The sequence below is a fragment of the Corvus cornix genome, chromosome 1A (genome assembly GCF_000738735.6).
Source record: "Corvus cornix cornix isolate S_Up_H32 chromosome 1A, ASM73873v5, whole genome shotgun sequence".
NCBI lineage: Eukaryota > Metazoa > Chordata > Aves > Passeriformes > Corvidae > Corvus > Corvus cornix.
Genome location: NC_047057.1, coordinates 13,712,511 through 13,725,493, shown reverse-complemented (window position 1 = coordinate 13,725,493; position 12,983 = coordinate 13,712,511). Strand labels below are relative to the sequence as shown.

Below are 12,983 nucleotides of genomic sequence, written 5' to 3'. Positions count from 1 at the left end.
ATAAGAAAAATACTAAACTATTAGAGAGCATCCAAAGGAGCACAATGAAGATGGTGAAGGGACTTGAGGAGAAGCCATTTGAGGAGTGGCTGAGGTCACTTGGTCTGTTCAGCTTGGAGGAGACTGAGGGGAGACCTCATTGCAGTTACAACTTCCTTATGAGGGGAAGAGCAGGGGCAGGAACCAATCTCTTCTCTGTGGTGACCAGTGACAGGACCCAAGGGAATGGCCTGAAGCTGTGTCAGGGGAGGTTTATGTTGGATATTAGAAAAAGGTTCTTCCCCCAGAGGGTGGTTGGGCACTGGAACAGCTCCCCAGGGCAGCGGTCACAGCACCAGCCTGACAGAGTTCAAGAAGCGTTTGGACAATGCTCTTGAGCACATGGGGTGACTTTCAGGGATGGTGCTGTGCAGGGCAAGGAGTTGGACTTCACAATCCTTGTGGGTCTCTTCCAACTCAGCATATTCTGTGATTCTGTGATACTAATGCTACTGTGCAATGCAGAGGGGAAATTACACTCAAAACACTCTGAACTTCAGGACTGAGCTCTCCAGTTCAAGAAAGATGAAATCAAATGTTAATGAAGAAAATTGCTATGAGGATCTTTGTAAAATGGAGAGCCTGTGTCTAAGGACTGGCAAAAAGAGAAATACATACACGGATTTAACTGAGGAGAGAGGAAAAGTTATGCAAGATAAAAAAAAAATAATATTGTCCTATAAGGGGCAAAAAAATGAACTGGCCAAACTTAAACATGAACAAGATATTAGAAGATGGTTCCTCATTTTTACAATGGTGAGATCCTTTCCAGCTAGAACAAAAGGAGCAAAAAACTAAACTACTTTTAAGATGAGACTTGAACATGTTTATGGAAATCATTATACCACATCATACCAGTGTAATCTGAACTAACTCAAGCTGTTCTTTTCAGTCCTGTGCTCATATGCACCTACACAGACCCAGCCAAACGTTCCTATCAAAAGCAATATATGAAGTACAGTATGTAGTGGTATACCACATACTGCACTTCAAAACCATATGGGATTTGTTGACAGGCTTCAGAACAATTAATTTCGATACTAATGACTCTTCGACACAGCACAGTGTCACAGAGGATAAATCCCCCTTCCAAAACTATTCACCATTTCTTAAATTGACATGGTACATAGACAGCCTTGGCCAGAGAGCTTGACACTCCCATGTCACATGTCCCTACCAGTTACTTGCCATGCTCTTAAATCACCCTACTCCTCATTTGTCAGTGTTGACACCAGCTTTATGAGATATTCCCTTCAGGTACTGGTTATTTCTGCAACTCTCCATTATTCCAGTATTAACATTTTTCTGGGCAGTTTACCCTCGTGCAGATTATAACACAAACATCTTGTGTTATAATCTGCATGAGGTGGTGATGCAGATTTACTGCTTTATTTTGAGACAGGGACCTTCAGAAACCTGGCTATTTAGGTTTCTAAACATCCTGCATTGGGTGCTGTTGCTACTTGGTTAGAGCACTACCATAAAGGGCTTTTTAGTATTTTACTCAGGAATTAAGCAAAAAGGCAAATTCCCTACCTGCTTTATGGAGAGCTGACAGGCATCATGTTAATTCCTTGTCACATATCCTGAGCCTCTCTTCAGCACAGTGCAGATGCTTTGTAACTAAATAACAGACATTTTCCAGCCAGCAAGAGGGATGGAAAATGGAGAAGCCACAGAGCCAGTGATGCTCAAGCCTGGTTACCACTTTGTGGTGCAGTGTGAAATATAGAAACAAAAAATTAAAAAGTGTTTATTCAAGGTCTTAGGCCCAATGGAGAGAGGATTATAACATGCAAATCTGTATTTTTTTCCATTTCAAACAGAGCTCTTATTAAGACAGAAGTATCCTTAAGCACTTTACTGAAATGCTACTCACAGTTCTCTATTCCTCACCCCCATGCTGAATGTGGAGAATTTATTTTCTCAGTCTTTATGCATCTGCTCCCTTCTGCCTCCTAAGATGCCTGAAAGTTTACCTGAGCCAGAAATGGCAAAGAACAAGTTGAGGAACAATCATCAGCACTTACGTGATTTTATTTAGTGGAGGAAATAATTCACCATAAATTGTCTTGGAGGTGCATTCAAGCATTGGTTTTCACAAATAAAACTGAAAAACCTCTTGACGACTGACACATATTCACATCTATTTAGAGTTACTCATTTGTTTGGTTTTTTCAAGAAGTTATGCTGAAGTACTTTTGTGAAACATTACTACACAAAACTGGAAACCTTCCTGTGCACTTGCAGACATTACTCTTCCCATTACCAGAAGTGTATTACAATGAGTCCTAGTGGCACTCGAGCATCACTTGAATTGTATTATCAAAATTACTCACTAAAGTTTCGTAATGACTGAGGTGATTTTCCAGCTTTCTGCTGCTATTCCACCTCACGTTTCTGGATGCTGCATTTTTTTAATATTTTAATCTCTTACACTCATGAACTGAATCTACAATGAAAATGAGTTTTAAAAAGAGAAGAAAATACAACAACAGATTAAGGCCTCATACGTAAGAGAATAAGAAGATCCCATTCAGAGTAGGAAAAGCTAAAACTGGTGTCTTATGGCTAAGTCAAGATTAAAGGGAATTTAAACTCCATTATTTTCATTCACACTGCCCAAACAAATGCAGCCAGTTCAGTTTACAAACTGGTCAGTATGGATCACTAGTGTAATATACCTGAATACAGTGCAAAAGCTCACAATTGCAAAGGCACAATTACTGTATTAAGATGATTTATGAATTGCTAAGAATTGCTTTTAACACCATAAAAACATAAATACAAAGGGAAATACAACTTGTATAGTACTGCTATTTACTTTAGATGTGTAATCAGGATGAAAATTAATCCAAACCTTGCACATTTTTCTGCTGCATTGGACTGTGTCAGATATATATGAAGAGGAAAAGTTCAAATTTATTTCCCATACATTCAATATTCCACTGCAGCTCCAATCCACTGTGCTCCTCCAGTTCCCCAGGCTTGACAGGGCCTTCTGCTGTGAACTTGTGCCGTCTTCTGTCAGCAGCCCAGCAATGGAGAAACACCTCAAAATCAGACAAGTTTTACAGAGCAGAAAACAGTTTAAGAGGAGAGAGGTGTGTTCAGACTTGATCCACAGGGAAAGCGTGTAAATTGCACAATGAGTTTTTGAGAACATCTGACTTTCACCTAAGGGGAAGAGAGTTTTTCTGCCTTGCTATGTGTGCAAATTCTGGAGTTAGGTAATAGTGGAGTTACTTCCACTTCAGTTTTTAACAGCTTTTGACAGTCTTTGAGAGCAGGAACTGAAAAGAAGTGGAAAATCCATCCAGTAAGGTTTTATAATTTTCTTGGACCAGATTTTGAAAAAATAATTCACATTTTTAATTTTTCTTTTATAAAAGGCATGAAAAATATCACTTATCACATGTAAGTAACCAGTCTTTACGTTAATAGCATTAAAAAAACCCCACTGAAAACAGAAAGTATAGTTCACACAATTGGTCCCCTGGTTATAAAGTATGCATGGCTGCAGGCAACCCTTTAAGCAAAGTCAGAGACAGTATCAAGGATAAAGTGTAAGGAGACAAACATCTAAAACACAGATGTTTTCAGGCCATCTGCTGGTGTCCTTTCATTCATTCCATGGTGAACACAAACCATCATCAAACTCTTTTTTGTTGCTTATGTGACATTGTTAGAGGAACCTACAATGGCTGTCAAATTTAAATGTCAGTTCTCTTCCATGTCTGAGATCTCCTTGGCAATGCCTCAGGAAGGAGATCACTGCCACAGACAAGGGTATTTATTCAAAATAAAAGTAATTAATTCAATTCAAATGTTTGTCTTTACAGTAAGAGTTCAGAAGGAATCTAAAGAAATCACAAGTACATCTCACCATTTCTAACACTGTCAATTACACAATTAAATACAACATATGAATTTTGTAACCTCTCAGTAAAATGACCAGGTATTTAAAAAAAAAACAACAACCCAACCAACAAACCAAGGAAAAAAACCACTCTAAAACACACATCAAATGCATAAACAAATTAAAAAGACAGTCAACACAGGGTCTCAACCAATGGAAGCATTTTTAAACTTTGTATATATGAAAACATCAACAGTGCCCTCAGTTACACAAGTATACTCCAGATTTAATAATTAAAAAAATATATTTAGGTCTTCCTCTTACAAGAGGACACAGAAATTTGACTCAAGTCCGAGTTCTGCCTGCATAGGATGACTTTTTGGTTAAGTTCTCCATCACAGACTTTTGGACCATGGTCACTAAACAACTCAGGGGATCCTACTGATTTTTTGGGTAATACATCATTGTCCATGTGACATATGTCACCTCTGTTTCAAATACAGAGAAAAAAATTCTCACATTATCTTCAGTGACAATGTTACAGATACATTCATCTTTTGTGCTTCTTGATAGAGCAAAAACTTCTGTTTTCCCTTAATCAATTCAACTGCCTCAGCATTTTCAGAAAAGCACTTTATCAGTAACTTCAAGAATGGCTTTGAACCCAAAAATATTTTGAACTCTTCATCTGGGTCAAGAGACAGGAGAATACGTAACAGAAGTTTGCAATCCGACTTACTTCAAAAACCCAGCATGATGGAAAGAGTTGCCTCATTTCCTCATCACCTGTGACTGACAGGTAGCGGCTCATTGCAGAATGTCCCATTTTCCCGAACACAGAGCCCTGCTGAAGTGGGTGCTCGGCCCTTCCTCGGGAAGCCGCGCGTGTCCGAGCACAGCGAGCCGGCACCTGGAGCCCTCAGAGAGTCCCTGTAACACAGGAGTGTCGGGCTGAGCCTGGCTGGCAAAGGACAAGAATCAGACATGCAGATTTCCTCCCAGATGAAGTCATGTGCTGTAACGTAAATGTGCCTCCTCCCAGTCAGCTTCACAGTGACAGAAGAGGTCCTCGAAAGTTCCTCCTGTGTTTGTTAGTTACTGAAAGAAAAGAATGCTGGCAGAGCCATTTTTGTCTTCAAATGTATAGAAACAGTAAATTTTCAACCAACCCATTTCATAGCACACTATCACCATCAGCCTCTTTTTCTTCACCACTGTATTTTATTTAAAATTACTTAGTTTTCAGAGCAACCAAACCAATTAACTCTCTCTTAGAAAGAAGTATGTTACAGCTAAGCAGATTTTCAAGCAGTTGACACTTACTGGTCATTTGTATACCCCAGAATTTATTTGTATCCCATCTCTACAGAAGGATTTACTCGAAAGGCAATCTAAAAGATTTGGCTGTGGTCACAAGGAAATCAGTGGCAGTCAAGAACAGAGTAATCTAAAGAGCCCTTGATCAATTAAAAATACGAAGTTTAGACATAAAAATACAAAATTTGGAATGTTGTACTGCCACAGCTCTTTCATAAATTTAACACTTTTGATTCCAGAAAAGAAAGTTTACAAAATAAAAAGTAACACTGAGGCTTTAAGATGGCTCAGATTATTTGAGAACAGTAGGAAACTACAAACTTTAGAATAAACCCAAAGGACTTAATCTAAAAGCACCACTGTCAGAAATGTGGCATTTGGAAAAGCCATGGTTCAGTGCAAATACTGATCAGAAATGCAAAGATAAGGACTCCAACCAACAGATAGTACTGTCTTGTTAGTGCCTGCTTCTGCTACCAGCTACACTAAAAAGGAACCTTCTCATTTTATATTATGTTTCCTCTTTAAAAGTATTCATCTAAAACATAAATTTTGGACAAAAACAGACCTAAAAGCCTGCTTACATTGCTACTTTTTGAGAAAAGCAAAACACCTAATAACTGTTTTTTCAATTAAACCTGTATCACAAAATCAAAACAGATAAATAGTGTAGCCTTTTATTTTTTTTAACTACACATGGGATTTCAGACCACTTCTTTCATATTATGCAAATGGGAAGTTTTCCTACTGTACACATTATATAAAGTGAGAGAGGCAAACATGACTTCCCTACCTAAAAGAAGCTGCTCTTCACAGACATGGCAAGCCAGTTCACAGCCAGTTCCACACAAACACAGCCATAGGTAAACACAGTAGTTTGAATTCAACTCCAGTGAGTAGCTAACATGTAAACAGAACCTTCTGAATCAAAACTAGCTTTAAAACAAACTCCAAAATCCCAAACAAAAAAACCCACAATACATGGTTTCATGTCATGCCTAAAGCTGTATCTTTGATAGATTCATCTTGCTACATAAAGAAAAAACCAGAAAAGCTGGAATGTGGTAAATGCAGAATTCTGCATGTCTGATTTCTAGTGCCAAGAATTCATTACAGCCTGAAATCATTATGAGTAATGGTAAATGGCAGTAGGAGAAATATTAAAGTTCCTTTAATATTTCACTACATTGCCATTTGGAAGGAATTAGTGTTGAAATGGTGTCCCAGAACTATGTGTACGTTAACTTCATATAAAAACTCACCACATTTACAACCATATTTCAATTTAATTATCGTACACAGGTTAACAAAAACACTGGATTTAACAAAAACAATATTCAGAATGGTACAACACGTGTTCATCTTCTCCAGGAAATAATATTACAAGTGATCATCTTAGGACAATTTAGCCACACTAGCGACAGTTCTGTTAAAATGCAACTGTGGTCTACTAAGCCACTTATTTTAGCACTACAGAGTATTTGAAGTTAAGAGTCCTACGGTCAAGGCTTAAAAGTCATTTAAGATTCAAACCTCAAAATGTCTTACAGTCAAAATGACAGTATTTTTAAAAAACCACAACAAAATAACCCCAAAACAATTAATTAAAAGGCTTCTGTATTTAGTTTTATTCTCTTCATGGCATTCTCTATTCATATAGTTGCTTGTATCATTGGTAATAGGGTCTGTATCTGGCTTGATCAGGGTGATGTGGTCCAGGAAGGGGGGCCTGAGCAGGAGGCCCTTGCATCCTTGGAGGTGGAGGCGGCCCCCTTGGAGCTGGCCATATCCCTGGACTCATTCCCCCAGGCTGTGTGAAAGGGGGACTAAGAGTTCCTTGATCTTCACTGAACTGTGGCAAAGAGTTGGGATTATAGTGATGGGGAGGGGGTGCATTTACATTTACAGGTGGGCCTCCATGCTGAGGAGGGGGAGGTCCCGGAGGAGGATGGTTCATGTAGGGTGGCATCTGGGCAATGATGTGTCCGGGCGGCGGGGTTATGGGCGGAGGGGCAGAGGTCATTGGTGGCGGAGGAGCCTGGCTGTACACCATGTGAGGGGTGCCTGCCGCCTGTGGAGGGTGCTGCAGAGGGTGGCTGATGGGCGGGGGCGGCGGCGGGGGCGGCGCATAGTGCTGCTGGGGAGGCATAATGTGATGAGGGTGTGACACCACTGGCTGACCCTGGTATTCAGGATGATGGTGAGCAGGTGCGGGTGCTGGTGGAGGCGGCTCTCGAGCACCTGAATTGGAGTCATCCTGAATGGGGACAGTTATTAAGTTGCTGTGTTTTCTCGTTGAGATGCGGAAGGTGTCCTGGCTGACTGGGCGGGGTGGCGGCGGAGCCATGGACATCTCTGCGGGAGGAGCACGGATATCCTCGTGGGGCTGGTTGTAGTGCTCGTGTGGCACATGCTGCAAAGGAGGCGGTGGCATCATGATGTGCTGCTTCGGCGGAATGTGGCTCAGGTGATGTTTCTCAGGGGGCATTATGAAACGCTCGGGAATTTCAGCCGGCGGTGGGGCAATAGGAGGATGTACGGGTTCAATGGGAGGACGAGTAACAGGCTTCCCAGCTCTCATGTGACGGTGGTTGATGTGAGCTTGTAAGTCCCTCTGTGACAGGTAAGTTCTCTTGCATCCTTGAACAATGCTACACATGAAGAGAGACCCTCGTACACACTGCTCAATTCGCTGCACAGGTTCGTTACAGCTACATCAAAAGAGAATATTGATTTATTGTCATCACAGAGAGCTCAACATACATTTTTCCTTGTAACATAATTAGCCAAATTAGAACTGACAATTTTGCCCCACTGCAGGAATGAAAGAAACTTTTCACTGATTTTGAAGTTTACCTAGTTTTTAAATCTCCAAATATAACTATGAAAGAACATCAAAATTTCATGAGGTAGAATTTTCTAAGTAGCATCTCTCTCTCACACAAATGCATTAAGACTTAATGGGTCTCACACGGGTCATTCTCACTAAGTAAATTAAACTGCTGTTTACTCCTTTTCAAATTAGAGCAATAACAGGTTACCTACCCAAAACCAACAAAGTAAACACTGATCTCTTACAATCCCAAAATAAGGAAGAGGAACTAGAAAGGACAGAGTACTGCCTCTGCTAAATGTACAAAGTAAGAGCTATGTTGATTTCAGTATCTGAAAGAAGACACTTAAGTTACTTTCTTACATTTCCTTGAAAAACAAATCTTGAAATAACTTACCCTGGACACATCTTGTCTCCCTTTTTCTCGTGTAGTATAGCACAGTCATAGCAGAAAACATGTTTGCAAGGTATCTAGAGATAAAAAATTGCTGTTAAGACATCGTGTATAAATATCTATGTCATCCTGCAGGATACAGCTCCTCCCTCCAGTGCACAGCTTATAATAATTACAGTAACTAAGTTACCTATGAGGTGAACAAGCATAGCAATGGTTAACAATTTACAGCATCTTTGCACAGAAACCTTCTAGAACAGTTTATGCTGAGTTTGAGTTTTTTGGAGTAGTACTGTTTGGGGTTAAGTGTTGCTAAAAAACACTTGCAGAAGTTTGAGTCTTGCACTAATACCAATACTGAACATTCACAGAAGCTGCATATGCGATCTGATTACACTTGTCTTGCTGGCCAGGAAGGAAAGTTTTAAAAGCATTAACTGTCAGTAAGTCACATGCTGAAGCCTGTTACATCACACTTAGAAGTCTAAATTAATCTCAGGGATTTTTAAAGGTACATTAAAGTGAACAGTGTCTTCTAACTTCACTGCAAATCTTCAATTGAGAAAAAAAGCTTATTTTGAAATCTAAGTGGTATAAGGTCAAAACCCCAGAAGTTGAAGGTTTTTTCCTTTGTGACAGTGTTCTGTTGGGTTTTCTTTAACATTTTCAGACTTACTTGATTAAATCAGGGGGTAAAGCAAAATCAGCCAGACAGAAGGAACAAAAAAACTTGAGCAGTGAAGGCCTCCAGTTCCATCCTGGTACTATTCTGCTGTTTATTCAGATGCCTGTTGAAATCAGTAACCTCTAAAAGCCTCATACAGACACAGTAAAACCTAATTTTACCTAAAGGGGAACCATGGCTGCATCTTCCACTGGTAATTTCACTCACCATGCGTCCATACATTTTGATGGGCAATCCACACTTATCACAGAAATGGACTGGTGTATCATCCTTTTCCCCCAGCAAGTTTATCTGGTAGGACAGAGAAGGGGGTGAGAAAACAAACCCCAACATCACTAAAGCTTCTCACTTCAGTTATCATCAACATACCCATTATTTCTGAATTAGTTGAAAAGGAAACAAGACCACAAACAGAAGAAAGCAGAGGACGTATTTTCAGTCAGGCAAAAATAACTGAGAAACTTTTAATTGACAAAGTATCTATCATGACTACCTACAGCTTGCTATGAAACACAGGTAAAGACCCATTACTTACCTTATAGTCCCAAAAGATGGGTCCAGGAAATCTCCTTTGATTGGCAAACATTTCACCTCCTTTACATTCGTATCGCTCCTCTTTGTTATAATCAAATTCTTCTGTGGAAAGGAGAAAGAGAAGAAAGACACAAGCCAACCACAACACTTTCATAATTGACACCAGCTGCTATTAAGAGCTTGGGTCATTTACACTGAAATCATCAAATAATGCCACAGCACTTCCAATCTGCTGAGCCCATTCTACAGAAGGTAGAGCCAAAATAGCAAGACAGCCTGTTTTGGAAATGGGCACTACTGAAGCCCTACAGTGCAGCAGTACTTGGAGATTTGGAACTTGTTTTGCATTTGGACAGAACCCTGGACCCTTAAGTCTCTAAGACTGAATAAAGTCTCGAACAATGCTGCAGAATAATACAATTCCCTACTACAGGGAATTTATATTAATTTACCTTCATCACCAGCTTGTGTCTTCGAAGGCATCCTGTTCATATTTCTTGGAGTTCGAGGTGCAGGTTTGGTTTTATTGGTCTGTTTTGAAATAAGCTTTATAGGGATTCTTCTACGGACATCAAGACCACCCAATGATCCTGAACTATTTGTTCCTTGCAAATCATTGTCTGTGAAAGAAAATTTTTTAAAATTATCTAATTTTTCATTTATCTAATAGTCTCTAAAGAGGCTAAATATTAACAGAAATGTTTTATGAAAAATAATTTTTAAAGCCTGCTTAAGACTCATACAACATATCAAAATTTAATCACTAGAAAATAGGTGTCTTCACATACAATTTATTCCAGAAGTCAAGTCACAAAACTGTATTGGGAACAGCCATGATTTTAGGAAATATACTTTAAAAATAAAGCTATTTAAATAACTTAGTTAGTCACTTATTTCTTCACAACAGAAACATTAATCATATAGCTCTTCTCACAGTGTGAAGAGCACTGAAGAGTCAATTCTTTGTACAACCTTGACTACACAGAATTTCTTATGTGAAAATATAATTTTTACAATTTATGTATATTGTTTATTAAAGTAGGAAGGAAACTAGCTTATATATAAACTCAACATCTTGGCGTATTACTTAGAAGTTTATAATAAAGTATCACAAAAATATTGGTACTTAGGAATATGTAGCTGTATCCTTCCTAAACTGAAAATTATTGTTTCCAGCTACATACAGAACTCTCCTTAACCAGATTTAAATCTAAGTACCAGGGTGAACAAAGCAAGAAATAGCCTGACACATGCATCAGCAGATATAGGCTTCAAGAGATAACCCAGACCAGGTAATGCAACAAGCAACACCAATGAAGGTTCATCCTTCACCAATGAAGGGAGGTGTAACTCCCTCAGCCTCCAGCAAGTTTATCTGAAACCACCACACAGCATCTCATTCGTACAAAAATGAAGTTATGTCCTTCACAGATCTTCCCAGCTCACTTGGATTTTAACTGAAAATGCCATTCTGACAGGTGTTTCAAAGCAGGGCATGCTCAGCCTGGAAGGGGTGAGCCCCGAGCAGTTACGACACTCCAGCCCTGGAACGACTGCCAAGGCCCCAAAGGATTGCAGCACAGGAGCACCTAGACACTGAAATTAAGGCCCATTAGTGTAGTTATGCACAATGCCTCACCAACTACTGTCCCTTAAAGTCTATAACCACCACACACAATGCAACAAGTAAAAAGAAAAACAAGAAAAAATGGGATTGCTCTCAGTTTTACAGCACCTACCACCAAAGCTAGGAAATGTGTCGGTTTCAAACTGGGACTGTGCTCTGACAGTCCTGTACCTCCAAATCTAAAGCCCTCTATTTCCTCAGATAGATCAAACTCTTCTTAGCACTGTGGTTGACAGTTTCACTCTAAAAGGCAATGTGCAAAAAGGCAAAAGCAATAAAGCTTGCTTTTACTTCTGGTCATTTGTTATTTCCTTTGGCTGTCCAGATGAACCTGCAAACACTCAACTATGTCACCAGGCTTCCCCAGGAAGTGCTGGACCAACACATCAAAGGTAAAGCTGTCTGTTTTCCACATGTTGGGAAATTCTGTTTTCTACCAGAATACACAAAACCACAGCACCATAAACCACAAACAGTCTCTGCAGCAACTCAGTCCATTTGCAAACAGGGATAACTAAAATTTAAAAAATCAAAAACTTGTGTATTATTTAGTCTGCTGAACTGCCAATAGGTGCTGTAGCTTTTCCTCCTTATAGCCTTGCAAGCCAGGAATATTTACATGAGTTAGCTGCTCAACTAACCCTAACTAGCAAGTTTATTAGTCATTCATGTTTCAAAGAAGGATAATAAATTCCAGTCTGCCTGAGCATAACTTGCAGGATTATGTCCAGAAAAAACTACAACAAACATACCAAACTTGTTAAGACTACTTAGAGAAGCTCTAATTAGAGGTGATGCAACCTACTGAAATGTCACCTTCATCAACCTAAGTTGTATTTTTGCATTTCAAGCTTTATTAAAATTCACAAATAGCGCTCAAATACTTTAAACAGATAGAGTCATAACGCAATCTTTTCTAAGGGAAAGGGAAAAAACCTCCAAAACCACCCAAACAAAAAGCCCACGTTCATTCACTGCACTACGCCAGCGCATTAACTAGCAAAGGATCACAGCTACTCCAGCGCGCTCACCGGTGAACGACCACATTTAAACAACGAAACCAAATTTAAGCACACGAGGAAGTTTCCTCCCGGGCTACAGCTACGGAATCAGGAAACACATTACGGGCACCGATGCCGGGAAACGCCGCGGTCAAACGAGCGTCTCTCCCCCACCTCCGGGACGCCACAGGCTGCATCCGGTGCTGCCGGGCCCGGGCACCCCGGCCCGGCCGGCGCAGTCAGCGGCCGCCGCTCCGCCCGGGACGTGGCGTCCCGCCGGCAGCGGCCCCTGAGCCCGGCCGAGCGCCCTCGGGGCAGCGCCAGGCGCCGCCGAGCCGGAGGTAACACCAGGGCCGCGGCGCCTGCCCGGGGAGGGAGAAGGCCCCGCGACGCACCCGAGCCCCGCCGACGCTCCCGGGGGACGAGCCGGGCCCGCCGCCGCCGCCCCTGCGCCGCCCCGCGCCCGCTGGCCCCGCTTGGCCGCTCCCCGTCCGGCAGCGGGCGCGGGCCCGGCAGACCGGGCACAGACAGGCCCCCGGCCTCCCCCTGCTCACCATTGTGGTCCATGATGCGGCGCGGGGCGCTGTGGGAGCGGAAGGGCGCGGCCGGAAGCGGCGGGGGCGCGGGCGGGGCGCGGGCAGCGGAGCCGCGCTCGCTGAGCCCCGGCCGAGCGGCCCGGTCTGGCTCGGGCTCG

General features: G+C 41.4%; 1 protein-coding gene across 5 annotated transcripts; it reads right to left on the bottom strand.

The window, feature by feature from the left end:
• Window positions 1-2,058: 2,058 nt before the first annotated feature.
• On the bottom strand, window positions 2,059-12,916 carry CBLL1 (Cbl proto-oncogene like 1). 5 transcript variants are annotated; one of them, XM_019283659.2, is made up of 6 exons: window positions 12,320-12,490; window positions 10,114-10,281; window positions 9,663-9,763; window positions 9,335-9,418; window positions 8,446-8,519; window positions 2,059-7,926 (listed from the first exon to the last, which is right to left on the bottom strand). In XM_019283659.2, exons 1-6 carry the CDS (start codon window positions 12,333-12,335, stop codon window positions 6,885-6,887), a joined length of 1,485 nt encoding a protein of 494 aa, XP_019139204.1. In that variant the 5' UTR covers window positions 12,336-12,490; the 3' UTR covers window positions 2,059-6,884. The 5 variants fall into 5 exon arrangements, with proteins under 5 accessions (XP_019139204.1, XP_019139206.1, XP_039427132.1 ...); XM_019283661.2 differs by lacking the exon at window positions 12,320-12,490 and adding an exon at window positions 11,108-12,296; XM_039571198.1 differs by lacking the exon at window positions 12,320-12,490 and adding an exon at window positions 12,844-12,916 and having other exon boundaries at window positions 6,885-7,926; window positions 9,663-9,760.
• Window positions 12,917-12,983: the final 67 nt, after the last annotated feature.

Coding starts and splice junctions, on each gene's coding strand:
- CBLL1 (XM_019283659.2), bottom strand. Junction 9,764..10,113: donor GACACAAGCTGGTGATGAAG/GTAAATTAATAT, acceptor TCCTTTCCACAG/AAGAATTTGATTATAACAAA. Junction 9,419..9,662: donor CCATCTTTTGGGACTATAAG/GTAAGTAATGGG, acceptor CTGTCCTACCAG/ATAAACTTGCTGGGGGAAAA.